The sequence below is a fragment of the Calypte anna genome, chromosome 10 (assembly GCF_003957555.1).
Source record: "Calypte anna isolate BGI_N300 chromosome 10, bCalAnn1_v1.p, whole genome shotgun sequence".
Classification (NCBI taxonomy): Eukaryota; Metazoa; Chordata; class Aves; order Apodiformes; family Trochilidae; genus Calypte; species Calypte anna.
In genome coordinates this window covers 20,732,085-20,746,013 of record NC_044256.1, presented here as the reverse complement: position 1 = coordinate 20,746,013, position 13,929 = coordinate 20,732,085, and the positions used below count along the sequence as shown (strand labels likewise).

At 57.9% G+C, this 13,929-nt stretch overlaps 1 protein-coding gene across 1 annotated transcript; it reads right to left on the bottom strand.

Annotated features, from left to right (window-relative positions):
- Positions 1–678: 678 nt before the first annotated feature.
- Positions 679–12,705, bottom strand: NOX5 (NADPH oxidase 5). Its single transcript, XM_030456663.1, has 16 exons — positions 12,583–12,705; positions 11,323–11,473; positions 10,568–10,778; positions 9,720–9,945; positions 8,640–8,793; positions 7,923–8,110; positions 7,270–7,452; positions 5,662–5,794; positions 4,673–4,815; positions 4,393–4,524; positions 4,248–4,292; positions 3,458–3,582; positions 2,553–2,637; positions 1,374–1,473; positions 1,089–1,255; positions 679–810 (listed from the first exon to the last, which is right to left on the bottom strand). The coding sequence occupies exons 1-16, from the start codon at positions 12,703–12,705 to the stop codon at positions 679–681; spliced, it is 2,298 nt and encodes a 765-aa protein (XP_030312523.1).
- Between the last annotated feature and the right edge of the window lie 1,224 nt (positions 12,706–13,929).

The following is a 13,929-nucleotide window of genomic DNA, read 5'->3' as shown; positions in this document are numbered from 1 at the left end:
TTCTCCCTCCCAAAGCCCTGCCAGGTGCCCCAAGACCCCATCCTTCCACCCCAAAGAGCTCCAAGACCCCATCCCCTCCACCCCAAAGGACTCCAAGACCCCGACCCTTCCATCCCAAAGCCCTGCAAGGTGATGGTGGATCTCATCCCATCTCCTCCACCCCAGCCCTGACAGGCACCCCAGAACCCTGGTACCACCCCAAAGGGCTCCAAGACCTTGTCCTTTCCATCCCAAAGCCCTGCAAGGTGATGATTGATCCCATCCCCTCCACCCCCAGCTCTGCCAGGTGCCCCAAGACCCCATCCCCTCCACCCCAAAGACCTCCAAGACCCCATCCCTTCCATCCCAAAGCCCTGCAGGGTGCTCCACTTGTTCCCCCTATCCCAGAGAGCTCCAGGACCCTGTCTTCTCCATCCCAAAGCCCTGCCAGGTGCCCCAAGACCCCATCCCCTCCACCCCAGGTGGCTCCAGGACCCCATCCCCCCCACCCCAAAGGCTCCAGGACCCCATCCCATCCTCTCCACCCCAAAAGGCTTCAGGACCCCATCCCCTCCACCCCAGGTGGCTCCAGGACCCCATCCCCTCCATCCCACAGCCCCATGGCCCAGCTCAGCCCCTTCCCCTCCCCACAGACCCCCCTCTGGAGCTCAGGCTCCACCACCCCGTGTCAGGGCAGGCTCAGAAATTCTCTTTGAAGAACTGGAAGCCAAAGTGCTCGCAGTGTCCCCGGATGACTTTGGCGAGGGCTGGTGAGCCACAGAAAAAAACCTGGACTTTCCCTCTCTTCTCCTCTGCCACCTTCCCAAAGACCTGCCAGGGGGACAGGAGAAAAGGAGAGGGTGACAGCTCCCACTCCCACCTGGCACATCCCTCACCCACCCACGGGAGGCTGAGCTTCCCTCAGGGAATGGAGCATCCCTCAAAAAAATAAATAAAATTAAAAAGCAGGTCCTGAGGATCCTGGAGCATCCTCCACCCCCCCAGGAAGGTACAGCTGAGATATCCCAGTGCATCCTCCCACTCCAACACAGTGCCCACCCCACCCAGAGTGGGCTGAGGGGCAGGATTTGGGCAGGACCAGCCCTCACCTTGCTCCAGTCGGGTCGCCCAGGCTGGGTCCTGGTCCTCAGCCCCGTGATGGAATCTCTCTGCTCCTTGGCAGCCAGGAGGTCCAGGGCCACCTGCAGCCCGATGGCCTTCATGTCATTCCTGCCCAGGGCTGAGGTCATGTACAAGTGCATCTCCAAAAACCTCCCTGAGTTCAAAGGGTTGCAGGTTTGGGGGGGTCCAGCCCTCCTCCTGACCCCCCCAAAGTCAATCTGGGTTCTGCTGAGGCCAAAGCAAGCCCGGGGCAGCCCCCAGGTCCCCCTCACCTCCTGGTTCCTCCTCTGCCTGCTCCAGCTCCAGCTTGGTCAGGAGGCTGACAAACCACTCAAAGTGCTTCTGGTCCCGGTTGATCCAGATGAAGTCAACCTGGAAGGACACAGCAGGCTGGGAGCTGGGCTGATCCCAAGGGGATGAGGTTCAACACAACAACCCCATGGGGAGCTCCAGGCTGGGCACAGAGTGGCAGAAAGGGAGCTGGGAGTCTGGATTGCCAGGAAGCTGAAGAGGAGGCAGCAGTGTGCCCAGGTGGCCAAGAAGGCCAATGGCATCCTGGGCTGGCTCAGGAACAGCGTGGCCAGCAGGTCCAGGGAAGGGATTCTGCCCCTGTGCTCAGCCCTGGGGAGGCCACAGCTTGAGTCCTGTGTCCAGTTCTGGGCCCCTCAGCTCAGGAAGGAGCTTGAGGTGCTGGAGCAGGTCCAGAGAAGAGCAAGGAGGCTGTGAAGGGATCCAGCAGAATTGCTGTGAGGAAGGGCTGAGGGAGCTGGGGGTGTTGAGGCTGGAGAAGAGGAGGCTCAGGGGAGACCTCATCACTCTCTACAACTCCCTGAAAGGAGGTTGGAGCCAGGGGGGGGTCGGGGAGGTATCAGTGGGATAAGAGGGCACGGACTAAAGAATTTTTTCCTAATATCCAACCTAAACCTCCCCTGGCAGAGCTGAAGCTCTGCCAGGGGAGGTTTAGGTTGGATATTAGGAAAGGATTCTTTGCAGAGAGGGTGATCAGACACTGGAATGCCCAGGGAGGGGGTGGATTCTCCATCCCTGGAGGTTTTTAAGAAGAGCCTGGATGTGGCACTGAGTGCCATGGGCTGGGAACCACGGGGGGAGTGGATCAAGGGTTGGACTTGGTGATCTCTGAGGTCCCTTCCAACCTAGCCAATTCTATGATTCTGTGATGGGGACCTGCTCCATAGCCCTGGATCCAGGCAGGGATCATCCAATCACTGAATCATTTGGGTTGGGAAAAAAAAATCTTTAAGGTCATTCAGTCCCACTGCCCCGTGTCCCTCAGCACCATCTCCAGGGCTTGGAAATCCCTCCGGGGATGGGGACTCCCCCTGGGCCATCCCTTTGGACAAAGAAATTCCTTTTCATTTCCAATTTAGAAGGATTCCCTCCAGCCCCTGTGCCCGGGGCAATCCTTGGTGCCTCATCCCACCCATTCCTACCTTCCTGAGCATCATCTCCCCATCCTGCAGGTCCTCACACCAGGAGTAGTGGCAGCTGGGACAGTTCTGCTTCCTCCTCTGGTACCTGCAGAGCCAGACACAGCCCTGACAGCCCCTGCCCCCCCCCCAGACCCCAGCAGGACCTGAACACCCCCTCCCCACCAGCCCTGCTGCCCACCCAGGGGTGTCCTGCAGCAGGAGACCCCAGGGAGCAGCCCCACGGGAGGGTGACACCCACCCACTCACCCATCTCCTGGCCATGTGTTATGGGTCACAAGGGGACACTTGGGGGGGAACCACCACAGGTGCCCCCCCTGCACCCATGGTGATCATCCCAGAGAGAGAAGTGTTGGCAGTCTTGGGGCTGCCATGGGGCTGCCATGGGTCTACCATTGGTCTGCAATTGGTCTACCATTGGTCTACTATAGGTCTACCACTGGTTTGCCGTGGGTCTACAATTGGTCTTCCATGGGTCTGCTATGGGTCTACCATGGGTCTATGATTGGTCTACCATTGGTCTGCCATGGGTCTCCCATGGGTCTCCTATGGGTCTACCATGGGTCTGCCATGGGTCTGCCATGGGTCTGCCATGGGTTTGCCATCGGTCTACCACTGGTCTACTATGGGTCTACCATTGGTTTGCCATGGGTCTACCACAGGTCTACCATGGGTCTGCTATGGGTCTACCATTGGTCTGCCATGGGTCTACCATGGGTCTCCTATGGGTCTCCCATGGGTCTATAATTGGTCTACCATTGGTCTACTATAGGTCTACCATGGGTCTGCCATAGGTCTACAATTGGTCTACCATTGGTCTCCCATGGGTCTCCCATGGGTGTGCCATCATGACTTGGGTCTCCCAGTGCCACCCTGGGGTGTGGGGGGATCCCCGAGGTGCTGCCCACCTGTACATGATGCTCTGGAGGATGGAGGCAAAGGGGGTGATCCCGATGCCGGCGCCGATGAGCACCGCGTGCTCCGAGCTGAAGATCCTCCTGGTGGGGGTTCCGTAGGGACCATCAATGAAGCACTGGGAGAGGTGGGAAATGGGGAGAGATCGGAATCCAGCAGCCTAGGGGAGCTGAAACCACCCTGGGGGCTGCTGGCACATGGCAGGGGGGATTTGGGGGCTTTTGGGGGGAGCTTGAGGGGAGCAGAGGAAGAGGAGGATGGGGGGAGCAGGAGTGTGAAGGCTTCCAGCAGTGCAGGGTGTGCACCAGCCCCCATGGGACCATCTGTGTGGGGTGTCCCAGGGGGGACAAGCATGTGGGGTGCCTCAGGATGTGTGTGGGGTGGCTGGGAACACACTGGGGGTGCCCAGGAGCGTGCTTGAGGTGGCCAGGAATACACTTGGGGTGGCCAGGAACAACTTTGGGGTGGCCAGGAGCAGTTGGGGTGATCAGGGACACTCCTGGGGTGATCAGGGACATTCCTGAGGTGGACACGAATACACTTGGGGTGGCCAAGAACACTCTTGGGGTGACCAGGAATACACTTGGGGTGATCAGGAATACACTTGGGGTGACCAGGGACACTTTTGGGGTGGCCAGGAATATACTTGGGGTGATCAGGAATACACTTGGGGTGGCCAGAAATCCTTTTGGGTTGGCCAGGGACACTCTTGGGGTGACCAGGAACACTCTTGGGGTGGCCCCCTGGGGATGCTGAGCTGGGGAGGATGGAGCTGTCCCTCACCTGGACACTGCAGATCCGATGGGTCCCATCCATCCCAGGGCTGACCTGTGGGGTGCAGAGAGGGGTGCCATGGGTCCTCCCCACCCCAAACATGTCCCCTCCTGTCCCCCCATGGGTGGGGGTCTGGGTGGGAGATGGTGCTCACCTCCCCAGCTCTTGGGTCCCCCTCTCCTGGCCCAGTGGCACCAGTGGCTTTGTATGATGTCAACTGGATGGCTCCATCCCCACTGGTGGCCACAGAGCCCCCCTGGGAGCCAACCCCACCAGGGAGCCCCTCCTGGAAGCCAAAAGCCAAAGTGTCACCAGCTGGGACGTCCAAGGGGTGATGGGGGGGACAGGCAGCCCCCCAGCCCCCCTCCCCAGCAGCATTTTGAGGGAAAACCTCAAGGTGGGAGCCCCAGCACCCACCTGCACCCAGCACCCACCTGCACCCAGCGCCGCTGCCTCCTCTCCCCCAGGATCTTTCTCAGGGGTTTGGGCTCCGGGTTGGGCAACTGGGGCTGCTGGAAGTACTGGTACAGCTTGTGGGTCCACTGGCCCAGAGACCTGATGTGCAGCCAGAGGGTCTCTGTGGGGTGGAGGGGAGTTATGGGGGGGGAAGGGGGAAAAACCTCCACCAGGGGCTGTCCCCAGGCTGGGGACGTGGGGAACATCCCCACCAACACCCTCCAGACTGCAGCAGGGACTGGGGATGCTCTGGCAGCTGAGCCACTCATGGAACCCCAGCATGGGGTGGGTTGGAGGGACCTTAAATCCCCCCCAGTGTCCCCCCTGCCATGGGCAGGGACCCCTCCCACCCCCCCCAGGGTGCTCCAAGCTCCATCCAACCTTGGACACTGCCAGGGATGGGGCAGCCACAGCTTCTGGGGGCACCCTGGGGCTCAGCACCCTCACCCCACAGAATTTCTCCCCAAAATCTCCTCTCCATCTCCCCTCTCCCAGCTGCAAACCCTTCCCCCTCATCCCATCCCTCCAGGCCCTTGTCCCAAGTCCCTCACCAGCTTTCCTGGAGCCCCTGCAGGCACTGGAAGCTGCTCTGAGCTCTCCCCATTGCTCCAAGGTCTCTTCCCCAGCCTGAACACCCCCAACTCTCTCCCCCTGGCTCCAGAGCTGCTCCAGCCCCTGGATCATCTCTGAAGCCTCCTCTCCAAGAGTGAACCCCAAACCATGGGCACCCCTGGAGCTGGGCAGGACATTTTGGGGGCCATTCAGTCCCCACCCCAATCACTCCCCCAGATGCAGAGGTTTTTGCAGAGCAGAGATGGAGGTAGGGGAGCCAGGGGATGCATGGACACCTCAAGAGGGGATCCAAGCACCCGGGGGGGGGCTTCACAACACAACCCATCCCCTGGGTGCTGGGGAAATGATGCAAACTGGGCTGGTGCTGGGAAAGGAGGGAAGGTTGGGGTCTGACCTGGCTGCTCAGGGGCACTGCTGATGGTGAAGGGATGCCACTCGTAGGAGGCAATGGCTGGGATGTTCAGGTAGATGTAATCTCCAGGCTTGTAGTGGAACCCTGGGGGTCTCTGGATGACCAGGTGGGTCACCTGGAGGAGAGGGAGACACTGGGAGCATCCCTGGGGCACCCAGCTCTGCTTGGGGGTTCTGCAGCCCCCAGTGCCTGAACCTCCTGCTCGTTCCCCTGGCTGCTGCTCAGCTCCAGCACCAACCCAGAATCTCAGTCAGGGTCAGCCCCAGGCAGTCAGGTTTGGGGAGAAAGTCAGAATTGGAGCAGTTTTTGTTTTGTCTCCAGTTGTTCTGTGAGTTTAGGTTGTTGGGGTTTTCTTGGAAAAAAAATAGGTAAAAATCCTAAATAAGAATAAGAGAAGAAAAAGGAGGGAGGAGAGAGGAGAAAAGGAGAGAACAGAGAAGAAGGAGAGAGAAGAAAGGAGAGGAAAGGGGACAAAGGGAAAAGGGAAAAGGGAAGGGAAGGAAAGTAAAAGAAAGGAAAGAGGAAAGGAAAGAGGAAAGGAAAGAGGGAAGGGAAGAGGGAAGGGAAGAGGAAAGGGAAGAGGGAAGGGAAGAGGGAAGGGAAGAGGGAAGGGAAGACGGAACAGGGAAAAGGGAAGGGAAGAGGGAAAGGGAAGGGAAGAGGGAAGGGAAGAGGGAAGGGAAGAGGGAAGGGAAGAGGAAAGGGAAGAGGGAAGGGAAGAGGGAAGGGAAGAGGGAAGGGAAGAGGGAAGGGAAGAGGGAAGGGAAGAGGGAAGGGAAGAGGGAAGGGAAGAGGGAAGGGAAGAGGGAAGGGAAGAGGGAAGGGAAGAGGGAAGGGAAGGGAAGGGAAAGGGAAGGGAAGGGAGGGAAGGGAAGGGAAGGGAAGGGAAGGGAAGGGAAGGGAAGGGAAGGGAAGGGAAGGGAAGGGAAGGGAAGGGAAGGGAAGGGAAGGGAAGGGAAGGGAAGGGAAGGGAAGGGAAGGGAAGGGAAGGGAAGGGAAGGGAAGGGAAGGGAAGGGAAGGGAAAGGGAAGGGAAGGGAAAGAAAGGAAAGGGAAGGAAAGGGAAGGGAAGGGAAAGGGAAGGAAAGGAAAGGAAAGGGAAAGGAAAGGAAAGGAAAGGAAAGGAAAGGAAAGGAAGGAAAGGAAAGGAAAGGAAAGGAAAGGAAAGGAAAGGAAGGAAAGGAAGGAAAGGAAAGGAAAGGAAAGGAAAGGAAAGGAAAGGAAAGGAAAGGAAAGGAAAGGAAAGGAAAGGAAAGGAAAGGAAAAGGAAGGAAAGGAAAGGAAAAGAAAGGAAAAGAAAGGAAAGGAAAGGAAAGGAAAGGAAAGGAAAGGAAAGGAAAGGAAAGGAAAGGAAAGGAAAGGAAAGGAAGAGGGAAGAAGAGCTTGAAAACAAAGAAATTTCTTTCACCTCTTGATGCCAACACCCCAGAGCAACCCAACTCCCCCCTTCTCCATCCATTGCTCCTCATCCCTCTTGTCTGTGACTCCCCAAGTCCCCCCTTGTCCCCTCCCTCACTTGCCAAGTCCCTTTCCCCAAACTGAACCCTTGGCCAGCCCTGGAGATTTGGGAAGGGGTCTCCTGGGTGCAGACCTGGGAGGGGAGCAGATTGACCTCCACGATGTGCAGCCCCCCAGCCCTTCTCCAGGCCAAGCCAAGGACCTTTTCCAGGGTGAAGAGAGAGCCAGGAACCAGGAACCACTTCCAGAAGTGGGGGCCATGGAAGAGGAGGAGGGTCCAGATGGAGATGTAGGAGAGATGGGTCCAGTAGAAGAGCTGGGGGGGCAGGGAGAGGATGGACTGAAAGTGGGGGAGCCAAGGGGGGCTCCCTGCTGAGGCTGGGTGAGGAAAGGACAAAAATGATGGAGCACAACCCACCCCCCCAGGCCATTTTTAAGTGGAACAATGGCACAGGTTGCCCAGGGAGTGGTTGAGGCCTCATCTCTGGAGATGCTCAAGGTGTTCACAAGGCTCTGAGCACCCTGCTCTGGGTGAGGGTGTCCTTACTGCAGGGGGGGGTGGATTAGATGACCTCTAGAGGTCCCTTCCAACCCAAATTATTCTCTGATCCTAAAACTGCACACCTGAGGAGGGTGGGGGTGTCCAAGGGAGGTGTTGGGGGCACCACACTGGCTCCCAAACTGTCCCCCACCCCTCCAAGATGGGCACCCACCCACCAGCCCCTCTCCCAGACCTGGAGCACCCTTGAGCCCATCTGGGAGTTTTTAGGGGGCATTGGGACCCACCTCAAAGTGCCCCCTGCTCCGGACACAGGGGCTGGAGAAGATGAGCATGGTGACCAAGAGTCCCTGCAGTGCCAGCCCTGTCTGGGGGGCTGTGTCCCCCAGGCCCCCTGCCCCAGCTCCTGATGACAGCAGGTACCTGGCCAGGCCACCAAGCTTGTCCCTGTCCCCATCCTGCTCCACCATCCTGCCTGGGGGGGACAGACACAGAGTGTGCAGCATCAACCCCCCCTCCCCAGGCCTTACATCCCCCTCCCTGGGCCATCTGCATCCCTCTGGGACAAATCCACCTCCCCTGGGACATCTGCATCCCCTTCCTGGGACATCTGAATCCTTCTAGGACACATCCACCTTCTCTGGGACATGAACATCCCATCCCCAGGACATCTGCATCCCTCTGGGACACATCCACCTCCCCTGGGACATCTGCATCCCCTTTCTGGGACATCTGAATCCTTCTAGGACACATCCACCTCCCCTGGGACATCTGCATCCCCTTTCTGGGACATCTGCATCCTTCTAGGACACATCCACCTCCCCTGGGACATCTGCATCCCCTTCCTGGGACACCTGCATCCCCTTAGGACACATCCACCTCCCCTGTGGCATCTGCATCCCTCCCAGCCATGACCTCAGGGCTATGTTAGAGCAAGAGTTGCCCAAGATGGGCTCAGGGCCACGGAAGGTCCCTCCCTGGCTCCCCTGGGAGGTGCCACTCACTGACGTTGGCCAGGTGGGCACCCGTGTGGGTGGCTCCCAGCACCAGCACCAGGTAGCCCACCAGCTGGTGCAGCCCCACGTGCTGGTCCAGAGGCAGGAGCTGGGCCAGGGGGGTTGTGCGCAGCCAGGTCAGGCACCTACGGAGCATCAGCACCTTGGGAGAGGGGGAGAGGGGCTGAGAGAGGGGCTGGGGTCAGCTGGAGGGGGGGGACACAGAGGGAGATGCTGGGGGACAATCAGAGATGTTGGGGACAATCTGAGATGCTGGGGACAATCTGAGATGGGGACAATCAGAGATGCTGGGGGGCAGATGGAGTTGCTGGGGGACAGATGGAGATGCTGGGGTGTTTGGGGTGATGTTGGGGACATTCAGAGATGCTGGGGACAATCAGATGTTGAGGGCAGAGATGCTGGGGGACAGATGGGGGTGCTGGAGAAAATCAGAAATGTGGGGGACAATCAGAGATGCTGGGGGACAGATGGGGGTGCTGGGGACAATCAGAGGTGTTTGGGAGTGATGCTGGGGACATTCAGAGACGCTGGGGGCAGATGGAGATGCTGGGGACAATTGGAGATGTTTGGGAGCAATCAGGGATGTTTGGGGACAATCAGAGATGTTTGGGGGCAGATGGAGATGCTGAGGAAAATCCGAGGTTTCGGGGTGATCAGAGATGTTTGGGGACATTGAGAAGTTTGGGACCAATCAGAGAGGTGGGGGACAGCTGGAGATGCTGGAGACAATTATTGGAGATCTTGGGGACAATCAGGGACATTTGGGGATGATTGGAGATGGGGGGGCTCAGCCAGGGGCTGTTCCCTTGGGTGTCCTCAGCCAGGTCCCCCCCCGGGCAGGGTGTCTGTCAGTGGGGAGAGCACCCCAAGGCAGAACCCCCCTCATCACCCCCAACCTGCAGGGTCCCTCAGTGTCCTCCTGCCCCCGTGGGGAGGGGACCCACGACTGCCCCGAGCCCCCAGACTCCATCTGCTGACCCCAACCAGCACCAGGACAAGGTTCTGATGGACCCAGGACCTCTCCCACCCCAGGTCACCCCCCCGGCCGGGTGCCCCCCCAGGACTCACTGCCAGGAAGGCGCAGTTGAAGTTGAGGCACTGCCCACAGCCCCTGGCCAGGGCCACCCACCCGGGGTGCTGCAGGGCACCCGTGGTGAAGAGCAGGAGGTTGAGGGCAGCGAAGGCCCCCAGGCAGCCCAGGGACCCAGCTCGGTTCTGCCAGAACCCCCGGGTCAGGATCCGCGGGCGGGGGGGAGGCACTGGGGGGCCCGGGGGCTTCAGCCAACTGGCAGCACTGGGGAGAGAGGCAGGGAGAGGAGGGGGGGCTGGGCCAGCACCCAGAGCTCCAGCTGAGATCAGCACCCAGCCCTACACCACACCTGCACCCATCCCAATATCATCCCAACACCATCCCAACACCATCCCAGCACCATCCCAACACCATCCCAGCACCCATCCCAACACCATCCCAACATCATCCCAGCACCCATCCCAACACCCATCCCAACACCCATCCCAACACCATCCCAACACCATCCCAACACCATCCCAACACCATCCCAACACCATCCCAACACCATCCCAACACCCATCCCAGCACCATCCCAGCACCATCCCAACACCATCCCAACACCCATCCCAGCACCCATCCCAACACCACCATAACACCCATCCCAACACCATCCCAACACCATCCCCACACCACCCCAGCACCCCGTGTGACCCCCTCCCATCACCCCTCCACACCTGCACCCCAATCCCTGTCCCCGGGTGTCCCCACGATGTCCCTGGGTTGCTCTGGGTGCTGTCCCAGCCCCCTGGGGAGTTTTATTCCCGAGTTTTATTGCTCGGAGCAGGAGGACAGGGACCCCCCAAAGGCGGGCAGGGGGCTGTCCCACCCCCCACCCCGCAGGTACCTGATGGTCAGGTTCTCCATCACCTCTGGGAAAGCCTCCAGCTCCTCCCGGAGCTCCTCGAAGGTGATGGAGCCGCTCCGGTCCTTGTCAGCGGCTTCGAAGAGGCTGCGGGTGAGGTCCCCGAGGCGCTGCGGGGACAGGTCCAGGGAGCTCTCCCGCAGGCACCAGCCCAGCACCACCCGCAGCTCATCCGGATCGATGGAGCCGCTGCCTGGGGGGGGACAGCGGAGGGGATGCTCAGGGTCACCCGCTCTCCCGGGTGTCACCCTCACCCCCAGGTGTCACCTTCACCTTCGGGTGTCACCTTCACCTTAGGGGAAGCCACGGCCCCCCCGGGTGTCACCTTCACCCCCGGGTGTCACCTTCGGGTGTCACCCTCACCCCCGAGTGTCACCCTCACCCCTGGGTGTCACCTTCACCCCCAGGTGACACGCTCACCCCCGAGTGTCACCTTCACCCCCGAGTGTCACCTTCACCGTCGGGTGTCACCTTCACCCTTGGTGTCACTCTCACCCCCGGGTGTCACCTTCACCTTCGGGTGTCACCTTCACCCCCGGGTGTCGCCTTCACCCCAGGGTGTCACCACGGGGGAGCCCCCGCACCGCCGGCTCCGTGCTGGGTGAGGTGCCCGCCCTTGGGTGCGGAGCCAGGCGGAGGGAAGCCCCGGGGAGGCTCAGCCCGGGGTGGTCTCAGCCCGTGCGGGTCTCGGCCCGGCCCGGGGGAGGTCTCGGTCCGGGGGGGGTCTCGTCCCGCACCGTCCACGTCGTACACTCGGAAGAGGAACCGCAGCTTCTCGGTCTCGCTGCCCTGGAGCAGCCCCCGCAGCGAGCGCAGCAGCTCCGCAAGGCTGAGCGAACCCTTCCCCTCCGAGTCAAAGAGGGCGAAGAACCGCTCAGCGAAGAAGGACTGCGGGGAGGGGGAAAGTATATGGGTATTTATGGTTATATTTTTATTCTTATTTATATTGTTTATTTTTACTTTATTCATGTTTTATTTATATTCCGTATATTATACGTTGCATCTATTGATATATTAAATATAAATAAATATATTTATAAATATTTAGTATATATAAAATCTGTTTATAGATGTATAGATTAATATATAGTGTTTATATATTTATAAATATTTATTGATTATTATTTAAAAATATTTATAAGGATATACAAATATATAATATATAATAAATAATATATAATAGGTAAGAGATAATATATAATAGGTAAGAGATAATATATAATAGGTAAGAGATAATAGATGATATATATATAAATATTTATAAAATAGATTTATATTTTACTCTATTTTTATAATGTATATTATATAATATTTATTTAGATTTTAAATATAAACATAAAAGAGAAATAATAGAAATCTAAATGTAAATAAAAACTAAAAATAAAAATTAATATAAATACAAATATAAAAAATAATAAAAATGAAAATAAAAATAAAAAACAAAAACAAAAATAAATATAAATAATATAAATATAAATAATATAACTATAAAGCTCCTATCACCACATCAATAACCACTCCTTGGAACCACTCTGGCAGCAGAGCTCAGAACAGGAGGCAGCCTGTGAGCACCTCAGCACTTCTGGTTCCAAGCAGTGTAAAAAATAATAATTAAAAAATTGATTAAAAAAATTTAAAAATGGTTTAAAAAATATTTGTATGTTATTTTAAAAATATACTTTTTTTTTTTAAATATTAAAAAATAGAAAATAAAATTTTAAAAGCCAAAAACCAGGCCTTGCTGCAGTGTTTAATGCTGGTGATGGTGATGATGGTGATGATGGTGATGAAGGTGTTGGTGGTGATGATGGTGATGAAGCAGCCGGTGCTGTTCTGCCCCCCCAGCCCCATCACTGGGAATCTCTCCTGGGAATCTCTCGGCTCCTCCCTGGGAGCTCCTTCTGGAGTTGGGATTTTTCCCCGGCCTCAGGGAGGTGTCAGGGGGGGTTTGGGTGCCGGGGCAGGGACAACCCCCCCGTGGTGGGGGTGCCGCTCACCTCCTTCACCTGCAGGGCCCGGGTGAACTCCTCCAGGGTGATCTCCCTGTCCCGGGACCCCCCCGCACCCCCAAACTGCTTTGTCACCCAGCGCAGCCACGCCGTGTCCTCGGCTGTGCCCATGGGGAGGGATCCTGAGGGAGGGAACAGCCAGGAATGCCCAACACCCCCAGAAACACCCCCAGAAACACCCCCGGCAACACCCCCGGCAACACTCCGAGCAACACCCCCAGTGACCACCCCCAGAAACACCCTCAGCAACACTCTGAGCAACACCCCCAGCAACATCCTCAGCACCACTCGCAGCGATACCCCCAGTGACACTCCCTACAACACCCTCAGCAACACCCCCAGAAACACCCCTCCCAGCGACACCCTCAGCGACACCCCCAGCAACACCCCATGCAACACCCCCAGCAACACCCCTCCCAGCGACACCCTCAGCAACACCCCCAGCGATACCCCCAGTGATACTCCCAGCAACACTCCCGGCAACATACCTGGCAACACCCCATGCAACACCCCCGGCAACACCCCAGAAACACCCCCCCCCTCGATACCCCCAGCAACACCCCCAGCAACACCCAGAAACACACCCCCCCCCCACGACACCCCCAGCAACACCCTCAGCAACACCCCCTCAAAAACACCCCCCCAGCAACACCCCCAGCAACACCCCCAGAATCTCCTTTTTCCCTCTTTCTCACCTTATTTTCAGCCCCCCCAGCCTCGGCCCCGGCTCTGCTCGGGCTGTTTGGGACGAGCTGGGTCTCCAGCAGGTTTCCCCCTTCCTGAGGAACAACAACCCCGAATTTCCATGTCCCAGAAAAACCCCCAACCTGCTGAGGCCTCTTGGTGCTGCCCCCAGATGCTGGGGGTGTCCCCGGTACCGACAGGGGGGGACTGGACCCTTCCTGTGCCTGAAGCTGTGGCTGGATCAGCCCCCCCAGCTGAGACACACAGCACCCCAGATTGGGTTGGGGGGACCCTAAATCCCCCCCAGTGTCCCCCCTGCCATGCTCAGGGACCCCTCCCACCCCCCCAGGGTGCTCCAAGCCCCATCCAACCTTGGACACTGCCAGGGATGGGGCAGCCACAGCTTCTGGGGGCACCCTGGGGCTCAGCACTGAATTTCTCCCTCCCAGCTCCTCTTTTCCAGTTCCAAGCCATCCCCCCACATCCCATCAAGGGATGGAGCATCCATCCATCCACCCAGAGCCCCTCTTGGGGTCACCTCCCTCACCTGCTCCAGGGGGATGACAAGGAAGGACCTTAAATCCCCCCCATTCCCCCCCCTGCCATGCTCAGGACCCCTCCCTCTGAGGTCAGGAAATCCAGGGACTGCTC

Excerpts from the sequence above, each read along its gene's own strand:
- NOX5 (XM_030456663.1), bottom strand. The coding sequence starts at position 12,705 with ATGGGCACAGCCGAGGACACGGCGTGGCTGCGCTGGGTGACAAAGCAG. Across the intron at positions 8,111-8,639 it reads TGCCCACCTGGCCAACGTCA|GCAGGATGGTGGAGCAGGAT; the intron begins GTGAGTGGCACC and ends TGTCCCCCCCAG. Across the intron at positions 1,256-1,373 it reads GGCAGAGGAGGAACCAGGAG|GGAGGTTTTTGGAGATGCAC; the intron begins GTGAGGGGGACC and ends CTTTGAACTCAG.